General features: G+C 45.6%; 1 protein-coding gene across 1 annotated transcript in view; it reads right to left on the bottom strand.

The window, feature by feature from the left end:
• Window positions 1–21656, bottom strand: part of GLI1 (GLI family zinc finger 1) — a 182548-nt gene that overhangs the window by 20135 nt on the left and 140757 nt on the right. Inside the window, exon 2 of the mRNA XM_089681275.1 lies at window positions 9108–9264. Coding sequence (XP_089537401.1) covers window positions 9108–9213 — 106 coding nt within the window. The 5' untranslated portion in view covers window positions 9214–9264. The remainder of the gene's footprint in view (window positions 1–9107; window positions 9265–21656) is intronic.

The following is a 21656-nucleotide window of genomic DNA, read 5'->3' as shown; positions in this document are numbered from 1 at the left end:
CCTATGACAAAATGGAACCCACCAGCAGTGTGAGGAGACCTGAAAGTGGCACATGGCAGAGTGTGGCGATGGAGACAGCAGCAATGGGAGGCCGTACAGGGACCCATGACACACTCTGGACCTGGCAGCAGCATGAGGAGGCGGTACAGGGGCCCATGACAGATTACGGGCCTGGCAGCAGCATGAGGAGTCGGTACGGGGGCCCATGGCAGATTACGGGCCTGGCAGCAGCATGAGGAGGCGGTACAGGGGCCCATGGCAGAGTGGCGGAGCGTAAGCAGCTAAAATTGAAGGCCATACAGAGGCCTATGTTAAAAAGTCCCCCCAGCAGCAGCGTGGGGAGACGACTAATAGTCGTCTCCCCACGCTGCTGCTGGGGGGACTTTTTAACATAGGCCTCTGTATGGCCTTCAATTTAAGCTGCTTACGCTTCGCCACTCTGCCATGGGCCCCTGTACCGCCTCCTCTTGCTGCTGCCAGGTCCAGAGTGTGTCATGGGTCCCTGTACGGCCTCCCATTGCTGCTGACTTCATCGCCAGACTCTGCCATGTGCCACTTTCAGGTCTCCTTACACTGTTGGTGGGTTCCATTTTGTGATAGGGTGCTGTATGGCCTTCCATTGCTGCTGCCTCCACCGCCACCCTGCGCCATGTGCCTCTGTCGTCTGCTCATGCTGCTGACGGCTTCCGCTTTTTAACCGAGGCCTGTATTTGGCTTCCGAATACTGCTGCATCCACCGCCACCCTGCGCCATGTGTCTCTGTCGTCTGCTCATGCTGCTGACGGCTTCCGCTTTTTAACCTAGGCCTGTGTATGGCTTCAGAATAATGCAGCCTACACCGCCACCCTGCGCCATGTGCCTCTGTCGTCTGCTCACGCTGCTGCCAGGTCCATACTGATTCATGGCCCCCTGTACCGGCTCCTCATGAACGTGGTTCAGCGGGTTTGCATCACTTAACGGCAAATCGTTGACAAACGCTGGGACGTTCAGTGTTGTGCGCATTAAGCCAGACACCAAAGGGCAGCACAGACCTGTTATTACTCGCTCAAGCATAGCTGAACAAAACCAGTCTCTACCACAAATTGGACCCAGACCTGCCCAGGGTCTCGTAAGTAGATTGCACGGAGGAGTAGAGTTCGTTATTGGAATTAACTGTGAGGGACTTTTAAACCTAGGCCTGTGTATGGCCTTCAATTGAAGCTGCTTCTGCTCCGCCACTCTGCCATTGGACTCTTGATAGTCGTCGACTATCAAGAGTCCAATGGCAGAGTGGCGGAGCAGAAGCAGAAACCACCCATTTCACTCAATAATTCCTGAGCACCAATGTCCTCCTCTACCTCCTCCTCTTCTGAAGCCATACACAGGCCTAGGTTAAAAAGCGGAAGCCGTCAGCAGTGTGAGCAGACGACAGAGACACATGGCGCAGGGTGGCGGTGGATGCAGCAGTATTCGGAAGCCAAACACAGGCCTCGGTTAAAAAGCGGAAGCCATCAGCAGCGTGAGCAGACGACAGAGGCACATGGCGCAGGGTGGCGGTGGAGGCAGCAGCAATGGAAGGCCATACAGCACCCTATCACAAAATGGAACCCACCAACAGTGTAAGGAGACCTGAAAGAGTCTGGCGATGAAGTCAGCAGCAATGGGAGGCCGTACAGGGACCCATGACACACTCTGGACCTGGCAGCAGCAAGAGGAGGCGGTACAGGGGCCCATGGCAGAGTGGCGAAGCGTAAGCAGCTTAAATTGAAGGCCATACAGAGGCCTATGTTAAAAATAATAACATGTTTGGGGCATGATTCATGGCGGATTTAGTCAGTTGTGTCAGGAACTGGTGGTTTGAAATCCAGACTAATCCACGCCTGATTCATTTTCACAAACGTGAGTCTCTCCACACTTTGGGTGGACAGTCGTGTCCTCTGCGGAGTTACAATACCTCCTGCCGCACTAAACACGCGCTCCGATGCCACGCTACTGGCCGGGCATGACAGCCTTTCAAGGGCAAATTCAGCTAGTTGGGGCCAAAGGTCAAGTTTCGTTGCCCAGTAGTCAAGGGGATTGTCTACCTCGGTTGGCAGGGTGCTGTCCAAGTAGGCCCGAGCCTGTTGTTTGAGGTCCTGCTCCAGGTCCACCTGATGCTGCTGCTGCTGCGGCTGGTTAGTAGTTTCCTCACTGCGCTGGTGAAGAAAGCTACTCATCATCGACTGCAGACTGAGGCAGCCGCTGCTGGTGGAGCTGCCACTGCTCCATGGCAGCGGAACGCGAGCGCACAGGGCCCACAGTGTCTGAGGATGGACGTTGGCGCAGAAAGGCAGAGACCAACTGACTACATAGGTGGTTTTTATAGTACTTTATTTTGGCCTCCCTCTCAGCAGGTGTAAAAAAGGCCACCATTTGTGAACGGTAGCGAGGGTCCAACAAGGTGGACAGCCAAAAGTCATCCCTCTGTCTGATGGTTATTATTCGGCTGTCGCTACGCAAGCAACCGAGCATGCTATGGGCCATTTGTGCCAAGGAATGCGAGGGACTCCCTGCCTCCATCTCCACAGCATACTGCCACGGTGCGTCTGGGTCCTCTGTCTCCTCCTCCTCTACCAGATGCTCCTGCTCCTCCACTCCTGTCCGCTGAGTGGAAAAACCACCCATTTCACTCAATAATTCCTGAGCACCAATGTCCTCCTCTACCTCCTCCTCTTCTTCCTGTCCTGCCCCCACAGGGGTCATGTGGCGTTGAGATCTGTGCGCCACGTCTACCGCACCCTGACCAGCCATTGTTAACAGCATTTGTTCCAGGACGTGCAACAGAGGAATGACGTCGTTCATCCCATAGTCCTGCCGACTCACGAATAGCGTGGCCTCCTCAAAGGGCCTGAGCAAGCGGCAGGTGTCACGCATGAGCTGCCAATGGCTGACATCTAAGTTACACAGGGGAGTACCTTTATCCGCTTGTAACATCAGGAAATCGGTGATGGCCTTTCGCTGTTCGTAAAGGCGGTCTAACATATGTAGGGTTGAATTCCACCTTGTTGCAACGTCGCAGATCAGGCGATGCTGTGGAATTCCGTTCTGCCGCTGCAGCTCAAGGAGGGTGTGCTTTGCGGTGTAGGAATGGCTGAAATGCATGCAAAGTTTACGTGACATTTTAAGGATGTCTTGCAGTGGGATGGTGGATTTTAGGAACCGCTTGACAACCAGATTGAACACGTGAGCCATGCATGGCGCATGGCACAACCTTCCTTGACGCAGAGCAGACACCATGTTCTTTCCGTTGTCGGTCAACATGGTTCCGATTTTCAGTTTGCGCGGAGACAGCCATCTGTCGATTTCTCTGTTCATTACACTCAGAAGTTCCTCCCCTGTGTGACTACGTTCACCAAGGCATACCAGGTGCAGCACAGCGTGACACCGTTGCGCCCTGCACATGTGATATGCCGGTTGGGTAATGGGACTTGGCACGGGGGTGGCGGCTGAGGACACGGCGGAAGAAGAGGTGGTAGAGGTGGACATCTTTGCTGGACCAAGGACGTGCAAACGTGGAGGCAAAAGCGGCGTGACCTGTCCAAGTTGCTGGTGCGGCTGTGCCGGCACCACGTTCACCCAGTGGGCCATAAATGACATGTACTGTCCCTGACCGTAGTTACAGCTCCACACGTCGGCGCTGCCGTGCACTTTGGCAGAGACCGACATGCTCAAAGACTGGCCCACCATCTCTTCTACATGTGAATGCAGGGCTGGCACTGCCTTTTTGGCGAAGAAATGCCGGCTTGGCACTCTCCACCGTGGCTCGGCACAAGCCATCATTTCTCGGAAAGGTGCTGAGTCCACCACTTGGACAGGGAGGGACTGCAGCACCAGCAACTTGGACAGGAGGACGTTCAGCTTCTGCACCGTCGGGTGCGTGCTCGCAAACTGTTGTCTCTTGGAAACGGATTCCAAGAAAGACTGCTGACGGAATCCGTGAAGAGGAGTAGCAGGAGAAGGAGCATCTGAACGAGCGGAAGATGCCAACGAGCGACAACTCCCCTCAGCAGACGTGTTGGAGCCTTGACTGGCTGATAGAGGGCGATTGACGTCGGGTGACGGAGCAAGTAACGGAGCGGGTGATGGAGCGGGGGCTGGGGCAGGCAGAACCGCCGTATCTTTATCACGGTTTTCCCAGGCCACCGAATGGCGACGCTGCATATGCTGACGCAACGCTGTAGTCCCAACATGGGCCCCCTGGCCACGCTTGACTTTCTGGCCACATAGTCGACATACGGCTACGATTACTTCCTCGGGCGGCTTGACGAAAAATTGCCACACCGCCGAGTAGGAAACTTTGCCCCCGCTACTCCTCACTGGCTGACTGCTACTTCCTCCGTGCACACCGGCACCACTACTGGCCGTGGTGGTAGGCTGCAGTGGAGCTGGTGCTCTACTCCGTGGCCGTTTGCCTCCACTGACACTGCTGCGACCCTGCTGCCTCCTGGGCAACCCACCGACTGTTTTGCTCGCTGCCAAGCTGCCACCCTCTTCTCCTGATGATGCGGAAGCAATAGCCTGATGACGACGAGGCTGCCAAGTGCGATCAGCCTCATCATCATCAATTAGGGTCTCCGCGTCACTACTAGCCCCCTCGGCTGCGTGTGGGTCAGGAGACAGACCTGTCTCTAGACCGGCTACCGAGCCACTCTCCTCGCCAGTACTTCTTCGCCTGGCTGCTGAAGAGGCGGATGTCTCCCCACGTTCCTGACCGCCCTCTGTTAGCTCTTCCTCACTGTACAGTGGGGCTGAGCCCACAGCATGCGATACTTCGCTTGGTGAGGGAACACCAAAGGACAGGGGCAGGTCGAGGACACGTGATTTCAGTGGGCTTGCTCCCGGGCCTTGCCAACTAACGGTTGTGTCTGACGTACCCACCGACCGTTGGCTGTAGGTGTCAGAGGTGACCTGGGAAGAGGAAGATGACCGAGTCAACCAATCGATGACGGCAGGGTTGTCGGTGCAGACACGACCGCTGGATGACACCGGGAGCACTGGCCTCTGGCTGCGACTAGTGCTGCCTCGACCCCTTCCTCTGCTGCCACGTCTGCTTGCTCCTGAAACATTGCCTCCTCTGCCACTCCTCTGCGTGTTGTCTGACATACTCTTTAATTCAATAAGCACCCCAAACATAAAACAGGATTTAACTCTTTGAACGTACAATAGTGGTTGTGAAGCAGAAAGTAACGATTCTGTGTCCCTGAGTAACAATTCTGTGTCCCTGAGTAACGATTCTGTGTCCCTGAGTAACGATTCTGTGTCCCTCAGTAACAATTCTGTGTCCCTGAGTAACGATTCTGTGTCCCTGAGTAACAATTCTGTGTCTGTCCGAGTAACGATTCTGTGTCCCTCAGTAACAATTCTGTGTCCCTGAGTAACGATTCTGTGTCCCTGAGTAACGATTCTGTGTCCCTGAGTAACAATTCTGTGTCCCTGAGTAACGATTCTGTGTCCCTGAGTAACGATTCTGTGTCTGTCCGAGTAACGATTCTGTGTCCCTGAGTAACAATTCTGTGTCCCTGAGTAACGATTCTGTGTCCCTGAGTAACGATTCTGTGTCCCTGAGTAACAATTCTGTGTCCCTGAGTAACAATTCTGTGTCCCTGAGTAACAATTCTGTGTCCCTCAGTAATGATTCTGTGTCCCTCAGTAACAATTCTGTGTCCCTGAGTAACGATTCTGTGTCCCTGAGTAACGATTCTGTGTCCCCGAGTAACGATTCTGTGTCCCTGAGTAACAATTCTGTGTCTGTCCCTGAGTAACGATTCTGTGTCCCTGAGTAACGATTCTGTGTCCCTGAGTAACAATTCTGTGTCCCTGAGTAACGATTCTGTGTCCCTGAGTAACGATTCTGTGTCCCTGAGTAACAATTCTGTGTCCCTGAGTAACAATTCTGTGTCCCTGAGTAACGATTCTGTGTCCCTGAGTAACAATTCTGTGTCCCTGAGTAACGATTCTGTGTCCCTGAGTAACAATTCTGTGTCCCTGAGTAACAATTCTGTGTCCCTGAGTAACGATTTTGTGTCCCTGAGTAACGATTCTGTGTCCCTGAGTAACAATTCTGTGTCCCTGAGTAACAATTCTGTGTCTGTCCCTGAGTAACGATTCTGTGTCCCTGAGTAACAATTCTGTGTCCCTGAGTAACAATTCTGTGTCCCTGAGTAACGATTCTGTGTCCCTGAGTAACGATTCTGTGGCCCTAAAGTCTCTGTGGCCCTAACTCTGTCCCTAATACAGACAGGTCTGTCTCTCTTGAATGACCGGAGGCTAATGGAGAATTCTAAGATGGCCGCGATTTATAGCTCCACCATTACACAGTGCTGGCTGGCTGGCTGCTGATTGGCTAATGCGATCACATGTCATGAATGAATGCATTATGGGTCAGCGCGCCTTGTCTGCGCGCCTTCCCAGAGATCCCCGCTCCGTCGCCACACATGTCGCCGCCATTTTTGGGAAAATTCGATTCGTGCATCCGAAGTTTGCTAATTTTCGGATTCGGCGCGAATCGAATTTTTCCTAATCTTCGAAACGAATTCCACTTCGTCATGTTCGATTCGCTCATCTCTACTCATAATGTTTACACAAATTACTTAAGGGTAGTGTCTGAAATAAGAACTTATTGCTCAAAGCAAACAATCAGCTTGTGACAAATCTGAAAGCAAAAAGACTAGATTATTTCTTGCAGTGAATATTAGCTAAAATTTGAAGTACAAAAGGTTGGCACAACACGATTTTGTTCAGGCAATTGTCTAGGCTTCAGGAAGAAGCTGTTTTCCTCCATATGGTAAAAGTGGCAAACGTTTACTCAAAGGATTTTGTTGTGTCTTACTCTTGACCTAACACTCTAACTATGTAATAAGAATGATTGCTTTGGCTAATGAAGACAGTTCTTTTAGACGTATTTATGTGAAATTCCAGAATTATGTTAAAATGTTAATTATATACATTTTCATACTTTATTTCCAGATATTTCTTCTTGACCAGTTTGTTAGAAAGATTGATACTATTGGTACTACATAGGAGTTGATTTCCTGTGTTTGTCATGCCTTTGAAACACATCAAGCATTCACAATCTGCATGTGACCTGTTGGTGTTGCTTATCTTTGGATGCTGAAGGTTCCACTGGGGTATCTTATGATTGCAGGCAGAGTAGTTCAAATCCACACTTTCTTGTCAAGTGTTGCATTTTGCATTAGAATGCATGACGTTGAGCAGAGCTGCATTCAAATGGAAGGACTGTGTTTTGCTTTGCCTTTCTACAGGAGCCCTTAGGAACATTTAAAAAGATGCCACTTCCTAGCATTGTGAGACATTTAGTGAGTCCTGTACAGAAGCATAGGGATGAGCATCCAGCGGAAAAGAATGCTTCCTACAAACTGTAGTGTGTTAACAAGGTGCAGTAAAGAGAAATGTTAAAGACAAAGTGTGGGAATGTTAAAAAATCAAACATACATACTTTCCTACATGCTACAGCTGTCCCCCACCTGCTCTAAGCTTGACAATTGAGCGATCACATGACCGTTGATCGCTCAGTTCTCCGGTCTGCTCTGAGCAGAGAGCGGTGACTGTCTGTCATCGCTCCGTGCCAGGGGCGAATTGACAACTCATGGGACCCCTGAGCAATAGGGGACCATAGAGCCCCTGTGTCCTTGCCCAAACTCAAAAATGCCTATGAAAAATGTACCAGGGGCATCTCATGGGGCCCCCTACTGACCCCAGGCCCTCGGGCAGTGCCCGAGTTTCCAAATGGTCAGTCCGCCCCTGCTCCGTGCTCTGTCCCTTCAGTTCTCACTGCAGCACAAATTGGAGAGGGGGCGGCGAGCTGAGAAGCTGAGCTAACTGCCTGTAATGCATCACAGTCGATCCTGACCAGGGGCGGACTGACCATTTGGAAACTCGGGCACTGCCCGAGGGCCCAGGGTCAGTAGGGGGCCCCATGAGATGCCCCTGGTACCTTTTTCATAGGCTTTTTTGAGTTTGGGCAAGGACACAGGGACCCCATGATCCCCTATTGCCCGGGGGCCCCATGCGTTGTCAGTCCACCCCTGATCCTGACATTAATGTTGGGATCCCTCCAGAGTCTGGAGTGGCTCCATGATGTCAGCCAGCAGCGGGCTTTAGCCAACTGTCATCTGATTCTGGGTCACAGGAGTGCACAAGTAAGTTCTTTGACCATACCTCTCTTTTAAAATAGAACTAAAGCCAAAATTTTGTTTTAGTTTAGAATAGAGTGGAGAACATCGGTCAGGATTTTATTGCTTCCTGTGTCCCACCTGGGGAGATTCACCCTTTGTATTTGTTCTGGTAACCAATGTCACTGATAGTAGAAAGTAAAAGAAAATCCCAAATTTTGAGTTGAGTCAACAAATCAGGAATAGAGGGGAAATTTTCAAAAGATCTGGTCTCTCACTACTGAGGGATTTCCTCTCACTGTTGTAGTTATGGGACAATAAGTGAAGGGAAACCTCCCCAATTGGACACAGGTGTAAAAAATATATATAAAATATCATAACCCTCCCTTACTCTATCCAAAAAAAAAATAACGATTTTACCTTAATTCTATTTATGGTTGAATATAATTTTATTTAGATTTTACAAATAGAAACACAGTAGACCAAAAGGTACCAGGTAAAACAATAATCGTAAACCCACAAACAAGGAAAGGGTTGTGGGGGATCACATAACAGATCGAATAGGAACAGATCAAAAGATGTTACACATCATGATAATGTAGACAGTCTGAAATATATAATTAATATGAAGTGGATCCAGTGGGATCCCACCATAGATGTAATGTCAAGCTATATACACCTTTACGATCATTCAGGAAAAGGAGATATACAGAGTCCAGTTCTCTAACCTCCATGGAGGCCAGTGGAGAAATGGACAACAGTAAGCCATACCACGGCGATCCTGAACCAATTACAATGTAACAGTAAGTGAAATGAAGAGGTAACTGGAAAAGGGAAAAAGAGGAATGTAAAGTAAAGAAAGTTTTGAAAAGAAAAAGGGGGGGGAACATTAATTCTACATTATATTTGTTGAAAAACAGAGTTACTGTTTAATTATCAATCATTCTGTAAACTAACCTTCAGCCATGACATTGGGGGACCTCAGATAGCAATGCTCTACATAGCTGTTCATAGGAGGATTCATGGAGTTGAACATAGCAGGAGGGCACTGGCGGGATGCCATTATGGACAATCCTTAGTCATTGGCACATCTGTTTAGACTTTTTTAGAACTCCTGCAAGAGAATATTTTAGAATTAACTTCCCCACAAATACTTAAACCCTTATACAGCATACAAGTATATTTTAAATGTAACATATAAGTATTAAATCATACCGCATGAATATAGAAATAAAAAGTGAAATACATTTGGATTATAGAATCTGCTTTTGACTCAGATCATACTGCCTGCAATGGGTAGTGTTAATCTGAGTACACACAGAAACCTTTGTGTCACAGGTAGCCATTGGAGGCCCTTGTAAGCCACAGTCTAATGTGTGTCAATTCGCATTCTGCCAAACAGTAGGTGACTATTCTTATAGCTTATTTATTATTGATTTTTCATTGCTTTCATTATTCTTAAATAATTTTTTAAATTGTAATAATTCTGCTGTTTTTCAGCTTGTTGAAATTCAAGATCTATATACTTAAAGAGGTACATAAACCCAAAAATGGAATATATTGCAGCTTATCAATAATTAGATGTGGTGGCTGCCTTACATTTCTTTTTCCATATGCTTTTACCTTGTGATCTGGCCTGTAACACACCTCCTGTATTAGAGTGGCCCCAGTCTGGATTAAAAAGCAACAGATAGCAGTATTGCCAGTCTGGGGGGAGGGGAGTGTTAGATGGAGTAGCAGATTTAAATACACTAATACATTGAGGCCAAACTCCAGGCAACACAATTAAGCAGTTACAGCAACAGTTTTTTTTCTTTTGGGATAAAAGTTTTACATAAATCAATTAAAGATGATCATTGCAAGCATCCCTGTCAGTGGTAAATGGTTCTTTTCAAACCTTTAGCTGACACATATGCAGGACAGCTTGTTCTCTTGAAAAACAACAGAAACACTGGCTTGATCACCAGGGGAAAATAAAATAAAAAGCCTAAAAAAGAAAACTAATACAGCCATCACATCTATGAACTGGTAAGCTGTAATATAATAAATGTTTGCTTTTGGGTATTAAAATAGATCTAAACCCTATCACTACCATCCCATATAAGTCTTAACATGGTAATGCATTTTCAAAAGCTGTGTTCAACCTTTTGTGAAACTGCAGCTTTCATGAAAAAACGTGGATATGGGGTGACAACTTGGCACATACAGTCAGGTCCATAAATATTGGGACATCGACACAATTCTAACATTTTTGGCTCTATACACCACCATAATGGATTTGAAATGAAACGAACAAGATGTGCTTTAACTGCAGACTGTCAGCTTTAATTTGAGGGTATTTACATCCAAATCAGGTGAACGGTGTAGGAATTACAACAGTTTGCATATGTGCCTCCCACTTGTTAAGGGACCAAAAATAATGGGACAATTGGCTTCTCAGCTGTTCCATGGCCAGGTGTGTGTTATTCCCTCATTATCCCAATTACAATGAGCAGATAAAAGGTCCAGAGTTCATTTCAAGTGTGCTATTTGTATTTGGAATCTGTTGCTGTCAACTCTCAAGATGAGATCCAAAGAGCTGTCACTATCAGTGAAGCAAGCCATCATTAGGCTGAAAAAACAAAACAAACCCATCAGAGAGATAGCAAAAACATTAGGCGTGGCCAAAACAACTGTTTGGAACATTCTTAAAAAGAAGGAACGCACCGGTGAGCTCAGCAACACCAAAAGACCCGGAAGACCACGGAAAACAACTGTGGTGGATGACCGAAGAATTCTTTCCCTGGTGAAGAAAACACAACAGTTGGCCAGATCAAGAACACTCTCCAGGAGGTAGGTATATGTGTGTCAAAGTCAACAATCAAGAGAAGACTTCACCAGAGTGAATACAGAGGGTTCACCACAAGATGTAAACCATTGGTGAGCCTCAAAAACAGGAAGGCCAGATTAGAGTTTGCCAAACGACATCTAAAAAAGCCTTCACAGTTCTGGAACAACATCCTATGGACAGATGAGACAAAGATCAACTTGTACCAGAGTGATGGGAAGAGAAGAGTATGGAGAAGGAAAGAAACTGCTCATGATCCTAAGCATACCACCTCATCAGTGAAGCATGGTGGTGGTAGTGTCATGACGTGGGCATGTATGGCTGCCAATGGAACTGGTTCTCTTGTATTTATTGATGATGCTGACAAAAGCAGCAGGATGAATTCTGAGTGTTTCGGGCAATATTATCTGATCATATTCAACCAAATGCTTCAGAACTCATTGGACGCCACTTCACAGTGCAGATGGACAATGACCCAAAGCATACTGCAAAAGCAACCAAAGAGTTTTTTAAGGGAAAGAAGTGGAATGTTATGCAATGGCCAAGTCAATCACCTGACCTGAATCCGATTGAGCATGCATTTCATTTGCTGAAGACAAAACTGAAGGGAAAATGCCCCAAGAACAAGCAGGAACTGAAGACAGTTACAGTAGAGACCTGGCAGAGCATCACCAGGGATGAAACCCAGCATCTGGTGATGTCTATGCGTTCCAGACTTCAGGCTGTAATTGACTGCAAAGGATTTGCAACCAAGTATTAAAAAGTGAAAGTTTGATTTATGGTTATTATTCTGTCCCATTACTTTTGGTCCCTTAACAAGTGGGAGGCACATATACAAACTGTTGTAATTCCTACACTGTTGGATGTAAATACCCTCAAATTAAAGCTGACAGTCTGCAGTTAAAGCACATCTTGTTCGTTTCATTTCAAATCCATTGTGGTGGTGTATAGAGCCAAAAATGTTAGAATTGTGTCGATGTCCCAATATTTATGGACCTGACTGTATTTTCCTAATTGAGACTAAGGGGTTGATTTACTAAAGACAAATAGGCTGTTCACTTTGCAAGGAACTTTTCCCGTAGGTCAGCAGTGGTGGAAATTTGCTTTGCAAAGAATATCCAATCACGTGCAAATTAAATAAAATAAAACAGTTTGCTTCCACTTAATTGGATGATGGAAATTAGCAGAGCTTCATCTCATTCACTAAGCTATTGAGAAATACACTTGCAAAGTGAACAGCCTAGTTCTCTTTAGTAAATCAACTACTATAAGTGTACATGCTGACATATTTTGCACAGGCATGGGCCACCATTTTGAATCATGGATGGAAGTGCCGCAATTTCAAAATGCACTATTAAAATGTCAAATTCACATCAGCTTGTTCAGGTGCCATTCATTTCAATGGTTGGTGTGATTTCAATGGTCAATTTTGGTGTGATTCTGTTGCGCATGTCTAGGGACAAATCAAGCAGCAATCACGCAAACCAAATCATAGGACACATGTCACCCAAAAGAAGGGAACCTTTTTTGGATGACACTGGTCAGGATTTTGAAATCATGGGCAGAATCATAGCGATTCCGCCCGCAATTCAAAATGCCTATATGTGAACTGAGGCTAAGAGAAAGCTGGTACAAAGCAATGGTGTGCAGTCAACTCTGGAACAAGTGAATGTAGAGAGGGAATTGCTGAAAATAAAACACTGAAAGAGATCAGCAGCAATGAGATACCAAATGAAGAAAAAATTAAAAAGAGTATTTATAGAAGTGAAATTGTGGCAATGGTTTATGGAACACAGTGCTTTAGCAAACAAAATATCATCCAGTTAGGGTTTAGATCCATTTTAAAGAGACGCTGTCACATTTTTCTTTAACATCCATTATTTAGTACTCAGACATCTATTATCTAAAATATTTCTAGCATCATCCACTTTTCATTCTTGGTGACTTCCATGTAGACCTTTTAACAAAAAAAGTGTCAAGCAGCACAGTGGCTAAATGGTTAGCACTTCCACCTGGCAGTACCAGGGTTGTTGGTTTGAATCCCAATTACAGCACCAACTGCCTGGAGTTTGCATTTTCTCCCTGTGCCTGCATTGGTTTTCTCCCACACGCCAAAGACATGTTGGTAGGTTAATTGGATCCTGTCTAAATTGGTCTTAGTATGAATGTGAGTTAGGGACCTTAAATTGTACACCCCTTAAGGGTTAGGGACTGATGTGAATGTACAATATATATGTAAAGCACTGTATAAATTGACAGAGCTACATAAGTACCTGAAATAAATAAATAAAAATTAAATGAGTGTCCTTTCTTTTAACAGCCAGCCAGAGCAATGTACACATTGAACAGTAGGTGGTGCTATAACAGTGTGTAGTGTGGGAAAGGTTCAGCTGATGTAACATCTGTAACAACATGGGTCTGTTCCACACTTCTTTAATGATGCCTAAATTCCTTCACTGTCTGTAGGTGGCCTGTGTAAAATCAGAAAGTGACTGGGGATACGAGTAGTTAACTTAAATCATCTGCCCCAGATGCAATGAAATAAAACAAACACATTTAAAATGAAAATATTATCATAATTATCCTAATGATATAAAGTTTTGTGGGATCTGATGACAGAGTACGTGAGAGTTTCAGCCTACATTGGAAATGATACTACTCACCCGTTATTAGTGGTACACTGTCTGTGTTGCGGGGTCATGTACCCATACTTGCACACCTGTCAAATACTGAAATAAGGCTGTGTCCATGTTGGTACTGCGTATGCAGTCACTTCCATAAGCTGCCTGCTCACATCTCAGGGGTGGATGCAGGGGTAAAAACAAATGACTCATTCACAAAGTATGGGTGTCAGCACCCATGAGCAAGGGCTAAGTCCTCATTCACACAGGACCTTTTAATCTGTGCCCCGAGCAGGGCCATATTTACCTGCAAGATGATGCACAAGTGTTTTCCATGCCGGGAATCCCATTGCTGTCTAGCTGCACGAACACAGCCGCTTTTCCCAATATGACATCCATTAGAGAGAGGGTGCATGACCCTAAACACACACTGGAGCGCCAGGCTGTAGAGGGGGTGGCAACAGCTGGCGCAGGCTCTTAGTGGTGCACTAAGAGGCTGAGATGGCTGCTGGTCAGGAATCTGGGCAGATTTCGACATTATTGTCAGGATCCCTACAGAGCCTGGACTGGCTCTGTGACATCAGCTGACAGCAGACCTTAGCCAACTGTCAGCTGAATCTGGGACACTGGAGTGCAGAACTAAGGGCACTCCTGTGATCCCCTAGAGAAGTATGTCCACAAGTGCTTTGGCCATACTTCTTCTTTAATATCCACTGGGTTCTTTCTTTCATTTTTCATCTTCCTGAAGACACCACTCTGGTGAAATGTACGTAGAAGGGCTGGGACCGTCACTTCCGGGTCTCGTATGACATCACGTCTAGCCCACAGAACGGACGCTTTGAACATACACCAGCCAATGGAGGCGGTGCAGTGATTAACATCCATTATAGGCTGTATACACTGGTGCCAGTAATATAAGGGAACCTTGTAATATGAGTGCATTTTTTTACTTTTTTATGTGCAATACCTTAAATAAATACTACACTTGGATGATTTTAACCTCTTCACGCCGACAGCATGCAAACATGCGGTCTCTCAGCAGCTGGGCCTTGACGCTGAGTGGCCGCATATTTGCGTACCATTTGTAAACAAACATGCTGACAGTGTGCGCCCTACACATGTGTCAGCGTCCCACGGAAAGGTCCCGATCTCTCAGGACCTTTCCGATCATGTCATTGACATGACAGCCAATCATGGTGGTCACATGACCCTAAACCCCGCCCTGTCTTCCGGCGTCTGAAACCCCCTAAAGGGTCAGGAGGTGCTGGTGTGAAGGGGTTAATGGATGTTCTTGCTTCATTACTGAGTATGCCATATTAAGCTGATCGTTTGAGGAAGCACATGAAATCCACTCCTTGACCTAAAGCACCCTTTTGAGATCCTACCTGTAAAAAGGGGCCAAAACCCTCTGGTGAGTGCGCATTTTTTTGGGGGACACAAGTGATAAAGAATTGGGAAATTGGGTTGATCCCACATCTATTGAAGGACTTACTTCATTATGTGGTGTTGGGTTATACACTCTGACAGACTTTTACTTTTATTTTATTTCTCATTTTTTTGTTTTCTACTCTGCACAAATTTTTATTTATGTATTATTGATGTATTATTAGGAATCTAGCAAGCGCCTATCTTTATTTCAGCATATCTCCTATTGCGGTTTGGAGCTTATGCAGGGCTGAAGAGCACTGGCCAAGCACCAGTGCTGTCATGCATAGGGAAGGGTAGAGAGCCACACGTTTCCTATGCTACATAAGTTAAGGTCAGTATGTGTTACTGTTGGGGTCACCTCAAAAGCAAACCTGCTGTATTGCCCTGCATGGGTAAAATATAGGTTCACAGCAGAGTTATTAAAGGAAAAACATTTTTGGATAGAGTGGAGAGGGATTAGAACCTGTCATGTTTTTTTATTGCTGTCTGTGTCCCCATTAGGAAGATTCACCCTCTTCGTTTGTCCTGTTTACCATTGTTACCAAAAGCGAAAGAAAATCCCAAATTTTGGGAGGTCACCAGAACAATAATAAAGGGGAAATCTTCCAAAAGCGACATTAGATCTGAAGACAACCAGGGATTCTCTTATTTTGGAGGGATTATCTCTTACTTCCTTTTTGGCTATCAGACAAATTTCCCCAATGGGAGACAAATAGCACAAAAAAAACCCGACAGGGGTCATAACCCTAACTTACTATATTAAAAAGGAGAAAAAAAGGTTTTCCCTTTAGTTCTACTTTAAAGGTGGGTTCATGTTTATCTTAGTGATATGTTTAAGGCATATCTAAGCTCAAAACCAAAGACTGAATATATTTCAACTTATTAGATGTGGTGGTTGCATTAGTTTACTTTTTATCAGACCCTTTTCCTTGAATTTCACCTGTAGATCCTGCCACTAACACCCTTCCTGTCCTATGGTGAAAGCACTCACTCACTGTACTGTATTTATGGGGGAGATGCATCACCCTAGGCTGCTTTTCTGATTTATAATACAAACACCTTCTCCTGTCCTTTACATAGGAGGGAGGTGTTCTGTAGGACAGATAGGCAGATAGATAGATAGATAAATAGATAGATAGATAAACAGCATTTGAGATATCATTTTGGCACATAGGAAGTTAAAAATATACTGGAATTCTGATGGGATCAACAAGTATCTTCCTGTACTTGCAGAATATGAAAAAAGAAAATTAATGTATCCACCACATCTAAGGGCTCATGTACACTGCAGCTGATAAACTCACGTTTAGGAGCTGTTCAGCGTTTTTTTCAGCAGCCCCTAAACTCACCCTAATGTTTTCCTATGTGTCCATGTACACATCTTTGTTTATTTTAATAAATTTATTTCAGGTACTTATATAGCGCCGTCAATTTACACAGGGCTTTACATATACAGTATATTGTACACTCACTTTCATATACAAAGGGCCAATTTAGACAGGATCCAATTAACCTACCAGCATGTCTTTGGAGTTTACAGTCGTTTACAGGCAGTTGAGTTTACAGTCGTTTTTTTTTAACACAACAAACTTGCGTTCCGACATCGATTTTATCAGCGTTTCAAACGCAAAATGCTTGTAAATGCGGCTAACCGCATCTAAACGCGGCAAATCATGTTTATAAGCGTTCGCTTTTGACATTTTTTTTTAACTCTTCCAGTTCCCACTGCTGTCCAGAGCCTTTTTTCATCATGAAAAATGCATGCAAAGAGTTTTCAAGGTTCTCAGATGGACAAAACACTGAACACAGGATGTTCCTATGGAGCTTGTCACACATTGTAATGACCAATTCACACCTCAGACCTCTCCCACCCTTGGAAACAAAAGATATGTTATTGACCATTCACACCCCAAACTCCTCATGAAGACCCCCTGCCAGGTGGTCTTAATGACTCACTCCACCAGACACCTTCCTGCCCTTGGAAACAAAAGAAATGTTAATGAGCAACTCACACCTAATTATCTCAACACATACTGCTGTCTCTGCTTCTACTGTGTGTATTTCTCTGAAATAGTTAATAATTTACCACTTTTCAGTGCATTCTGGGCATTCGGGAAGTTCACCTGCGCTTATCTTTAAAAAACGCTTCTAAATGCAAAGGCGCATAAATGCGCATAAACATATGCAAACGCAGCTAAACAGATGTTTTTTCACCTACGTTTTCCAGCAGTCAGTTTCCATCGTTCAGAAACGTATCGTGTACATGGGGCCTAAGGCTAATTTACAAAGAACAGACGGCTGTCGGAGAGGTAAACTGCAGCAGTTTCCTCTCCTGCTGCTGTCCATTCCAGCAGCGGTAGGGGGCAGTGTGGCACACATCACACATCTTCTTTTTTTTGTTTAATGAACTTTATTTGAAGCGTACAAAAGTATACTTGATTTATCTCACTGTATAGCAGCGTGCTGCAGTACAGTAACATCCTATATTAAATAACAAAACTCCTGCACTACCTAAAACTGTGATTGTGCTATTCAATTAATGTGACATGAAATACAGGTGCACAGGGTAAGTGTCTCTTTAAATGTCTATTGCTGCTGCTACCATCAAAATGTGTTCACACACTAAATGAAATGCAGTACTGTGATAAACGATGCTGTGCTGCTATTATTGATATTTGAAACCCTTATTGCGTAAAACACATGTACATACAGTAACTAAATTATCATAAAAAAATAAATAAATAAGCAAATCAATAAATGTCTAGTGCATTCCAACATGTATACATGTAACAACATGTATAATTTTGGTGTTGGATAATCACGCACATAATGTGGACTTTATGAACTGATGCATTATTGAGCTTATATATTTACACACATGTTGGAACGCACTATTGATTTGCTTATTTATTTATTTTTTATGATAATTTAGTTATATACAAGTTTTACACAATAAGGGTTTCAAATATCATTAATAGCAGCGCAGCATTATTTATCACAGTATTGCATGCTATCCTATATGGCATGGGTGTCAAACTGGCAGCCCTCCAGCTGTTGCCAAACTACAAGTCCCATGAGGCATTGCAACATTGACAGTTACAAGCATGACTCCCAAAGGCAGAGGCATGATGGGACTTGTAGTTTCGCAGCAGCTAGAGGTCTGTCAGTTTAACACCTGCAGCTGCAATAAATGACAACAACCTGAGCTGCAATAAATGCAGACATGTTGTATTTTATCGCAGCACACCATATACGCAGGGTATATGGTGTGCTGCGATAAAATACAACATGTCTGCATTTATTGCAGCTCACTGCAGGGCAGCTCTGGCCTGCATAAAAGTGTGAATGGGACACACAGAAAACAATTGTTTTCTGTGTGTCCCTGTGGTGTCTGGCATTTTGCAATGCATTTAAACACCGGTCACTGCGCATAGTGTGAATTCAACCTAAAAACTGGTAAGCTGCAATGTATAAGGGTTCATGTACATAGCCTAAAGAAGGCCGTGCAGGGTGCATGAGAATTCAGAAACTCCAAAAACCTTCCCTGGGGCTAACAGCTGTGGCATATGGCTGCCCATTGACAGCAATTGCAAGAGGCAACGGTATGCATGCATGAACTGGTGCTTGGGTAAGTACATGCAATTTCCCTTTAGATTTACCAAAAACCATATAACATGAGGCCAAACCTAAGCAACACTTTCAATTTGCATCAAATCAGGCAGGCCCTTGCACTACATAGTTGAATTCCTCATGCACAATGAATGTTTTTACAGCTGCTGTTCTTGGATTTTGGCGTGTTTTTCTACAGGCAGTAAACTCCCCAGCATGCTATCCTATGTGTCCATTCACACATAGGCTTCAGGGCCAGTTCACGCTATAGAAACGCAGTCCAGATGCGTTCCGGATGCGTTTTTGCATGTGCATTTTGTACACGTTTTTGGCATGCTTTGGTGCATTTTTTATGCGTTCCAGTGCGTTTTTATTCATTCCAGTTCATTTTTTCCTCTCTTTTTCTTCAATTTAAATAGGGACATGTGCATTCCAGTGCATTTTTGGTGCGTTCCGGTGCATTTTTTATGCGTTTTATCGTGTACCAGTGCAGTTTTGTGCAGAAAAAATGCAGCATGTTCTACTTTTTTTCTGCAACTAAAACTGCAAGCATTGATGTGAACTATGACATTCACAACCATAAAAACCTACTTTCTGTGCATTTTGGATGCAGAAAAAAAGCAACTGAAATGCATGTGGTGTGAACTGGCCCTCAATCAGCGTTTTTTGGCAGGGGCATTTTTTGGCTGGAAAAAAAAACAAGAACTAGTGGGTTTGTAGAGCAGTTTTTGAGCTGTAAAGATGCTCTAACATTGAAAAACGCAACAAACTGCAGTAAAAAAAATAAAACCTCTAAAACCGCAATCACGTAAAAACGCAGCTAAATGCTAACGTAAAAACGCTGAAAAACTCATTTACACAGCTAACGCTACCAGCCTTATTAAAACACCCAGTGTGCATGGAGCCTAAAGGAGATTGTACAAAATTGTATACAAAAATTGTATAATGTATGACCGGCTTTATGCCCTGTATGCAGCCAGTTTGCACTTTTCTTTGCTTTGGAAATGCTGACAATAGAAACGAATAGCGCTGCTTCCGATACAATTATCATTTATGTGCCAGCTTTCATTTACTAACCTGCAGAGCTAGACTATGATTGGCTATTACAGACAATGACTGAAATACCAGAAGAGTAACATGAGAGTACCATAGCTGCCTACAAGTACGTCAGCCAACTAATGCTCTGAAATGGAACAAGCTGCTACAAAAACCTAAAACTGTACTTTCCCTGCATTTTTATTGGGTGTTGTAAGCCGTTAAAAGCAGTCCATTCAATTTAGTCTTGTTTATTACATTATACTCTTATTGAAAACACCAGGTCTAGAAAGAATGGAAAGTCAGGGACCAATTAATAGTGGAGATGCCGTGCTCTGTGAGACGTAGTCTGCGACATTTCTTCTACTTTTACCTTTCACTGACGGTTTAACCCTGCGCAGCACACATCATTGGAGGGACGATTACAGTATTTACAGGAACTATCTGCCTAGGGTCAAGGGAGGTCACCCAGAGACATTCATGTTTCAGGCTGAGCTGTTTAACAGCTGAGATGCTTCATAATGAGGAGCAGGTCATCTGACGCTGTGACTACGCTCCTCCTTCTACTTGGGTGGTATAAGGGAAGCCTGAGACAAGCCAGGCATCCCAGTCAGTCAGTATAACAATGGACAAGCTGCATTCAGCAGCTCCCTGAAGGGATCTTACTTCCTGACAAGCTGGAGAAGGAGCGAGACCTAAATGATGTTATACTACTTGTTCTATGATTCCCTCAGTATAGGAGCAATGCTCCTCTATAGTCTGTCTACCTGGTATAGATGTTCCCTCCGGGAGCAGTGCTCCTCTATGGTCCGTCTACCTGGTACAGATGTTCCCTCTGGGAGCAGCGCTCCTCTGTGGTCCGTCTACCTGGTACAGACGTTCCCTCCGGGAGCAGCGCTCCTCTGTGGTCCGTCTACCTGGTACAGACGTTCCCTCCGGGAGCAGCGCTCCTCTGTGGTCCGTCTACCTAGTACAGACATTCCCTCCGGGAGCAGCGCTCCTCTGTGGTACGTCTACCTGGTACAGACGTTCCCTCCGGGAGCAGCGCTCCTCTGTGGTCCGTCTGCCTTGTACAGACGTTCCCTGCAAGAGCAGTGCTCCTCTGTGGTCCGTCTGCCCGGTACAGACGTTCCCTCCGGGAGCGGCACTCCTCTATAGTCGGCCTGCCCAGTACAGACATTCCCTTCGGGAGCAGCGCTCCTCTATAGTCTGCCTGCCCGGTACAGACATTCCCTCCGGGAGCAGCGCTCCTCTATAGTCTGCCTGCCCGGTACAGTCATTCCCTCCGGGAGCAGCGCTCCTCTATAGTCTGCCTGCCCGGTACAGACATTCCCTCTGGGAGCAGAGCTCCTCTATAGTTGGCCTACCCGGTACAGACATTCCCTCTGGGAGCAGTGCTCCTCTATCGTCTGTCTGCCCGGTACAGACATTCCCTCTGGGAGCAGTGCTCCTCTATAGTTGGCCTGCCCGGTACAGACATTCCCTCTGAAAGCAGTGCTCCTCTATAGTTGGCCTGCCCGGTACAGACATTCCCTCTGAAAGCAGTGCTCCTCTATAGTTGGCCTGCCCGGTACAGACATTCCCTCTGAAAGCAGTGCTCCTCTATAGTTGGCCTGCCCGGTACAGACATTCCCTCTGAAAGCAGTGCTCCTCTGTAGTCTGCCTGCCCGGTACAGACATTCCCTCTGAGAGCAGTGCTCCTCTGTAGTCTGCCTGCCTGGTATAGACATTCCCTCTGAGAGCAGTGCTCCTCTATAGTCTGCCTGCCCGGTACAGTCATTCCCTCCGGGAGCAGCGCTCCTCTATAGTCTGCCTGCCCGGTACAGACATTCCCTCTGAAAGCAGTGCTCCTCTATAGTTGGCCTGCCCGGTACAGACATTCCCTCTGGGAGCAGTGCTCCTTTATAGTCTGCCTGCCCGGTACAGACATTCCCTCTGAAAGCAGTGCTCCTCTGTAGTCCGCCTGCCTGGTACAGACATTCCCTC

This window comes from Staurois parvus, unplaced genomic scaffold (genome assembly GCF_062004578.1).
Source record: "Staurois parvus isolate SC_StPar_1 unplaced genomic scaffold, SC_StPar_1.0 ptg000017l, whole genome shotgun sequence".
NCBI lineage: Eukaryota > Metazoa > Chordata > Amphibia > Anura > Ranidae > Staurois > Staurois parvus.
Note: the sequence above shows the minus strand (reverse complement) of the source record. Positions and strands in the feature narration are given on the sequence as shown.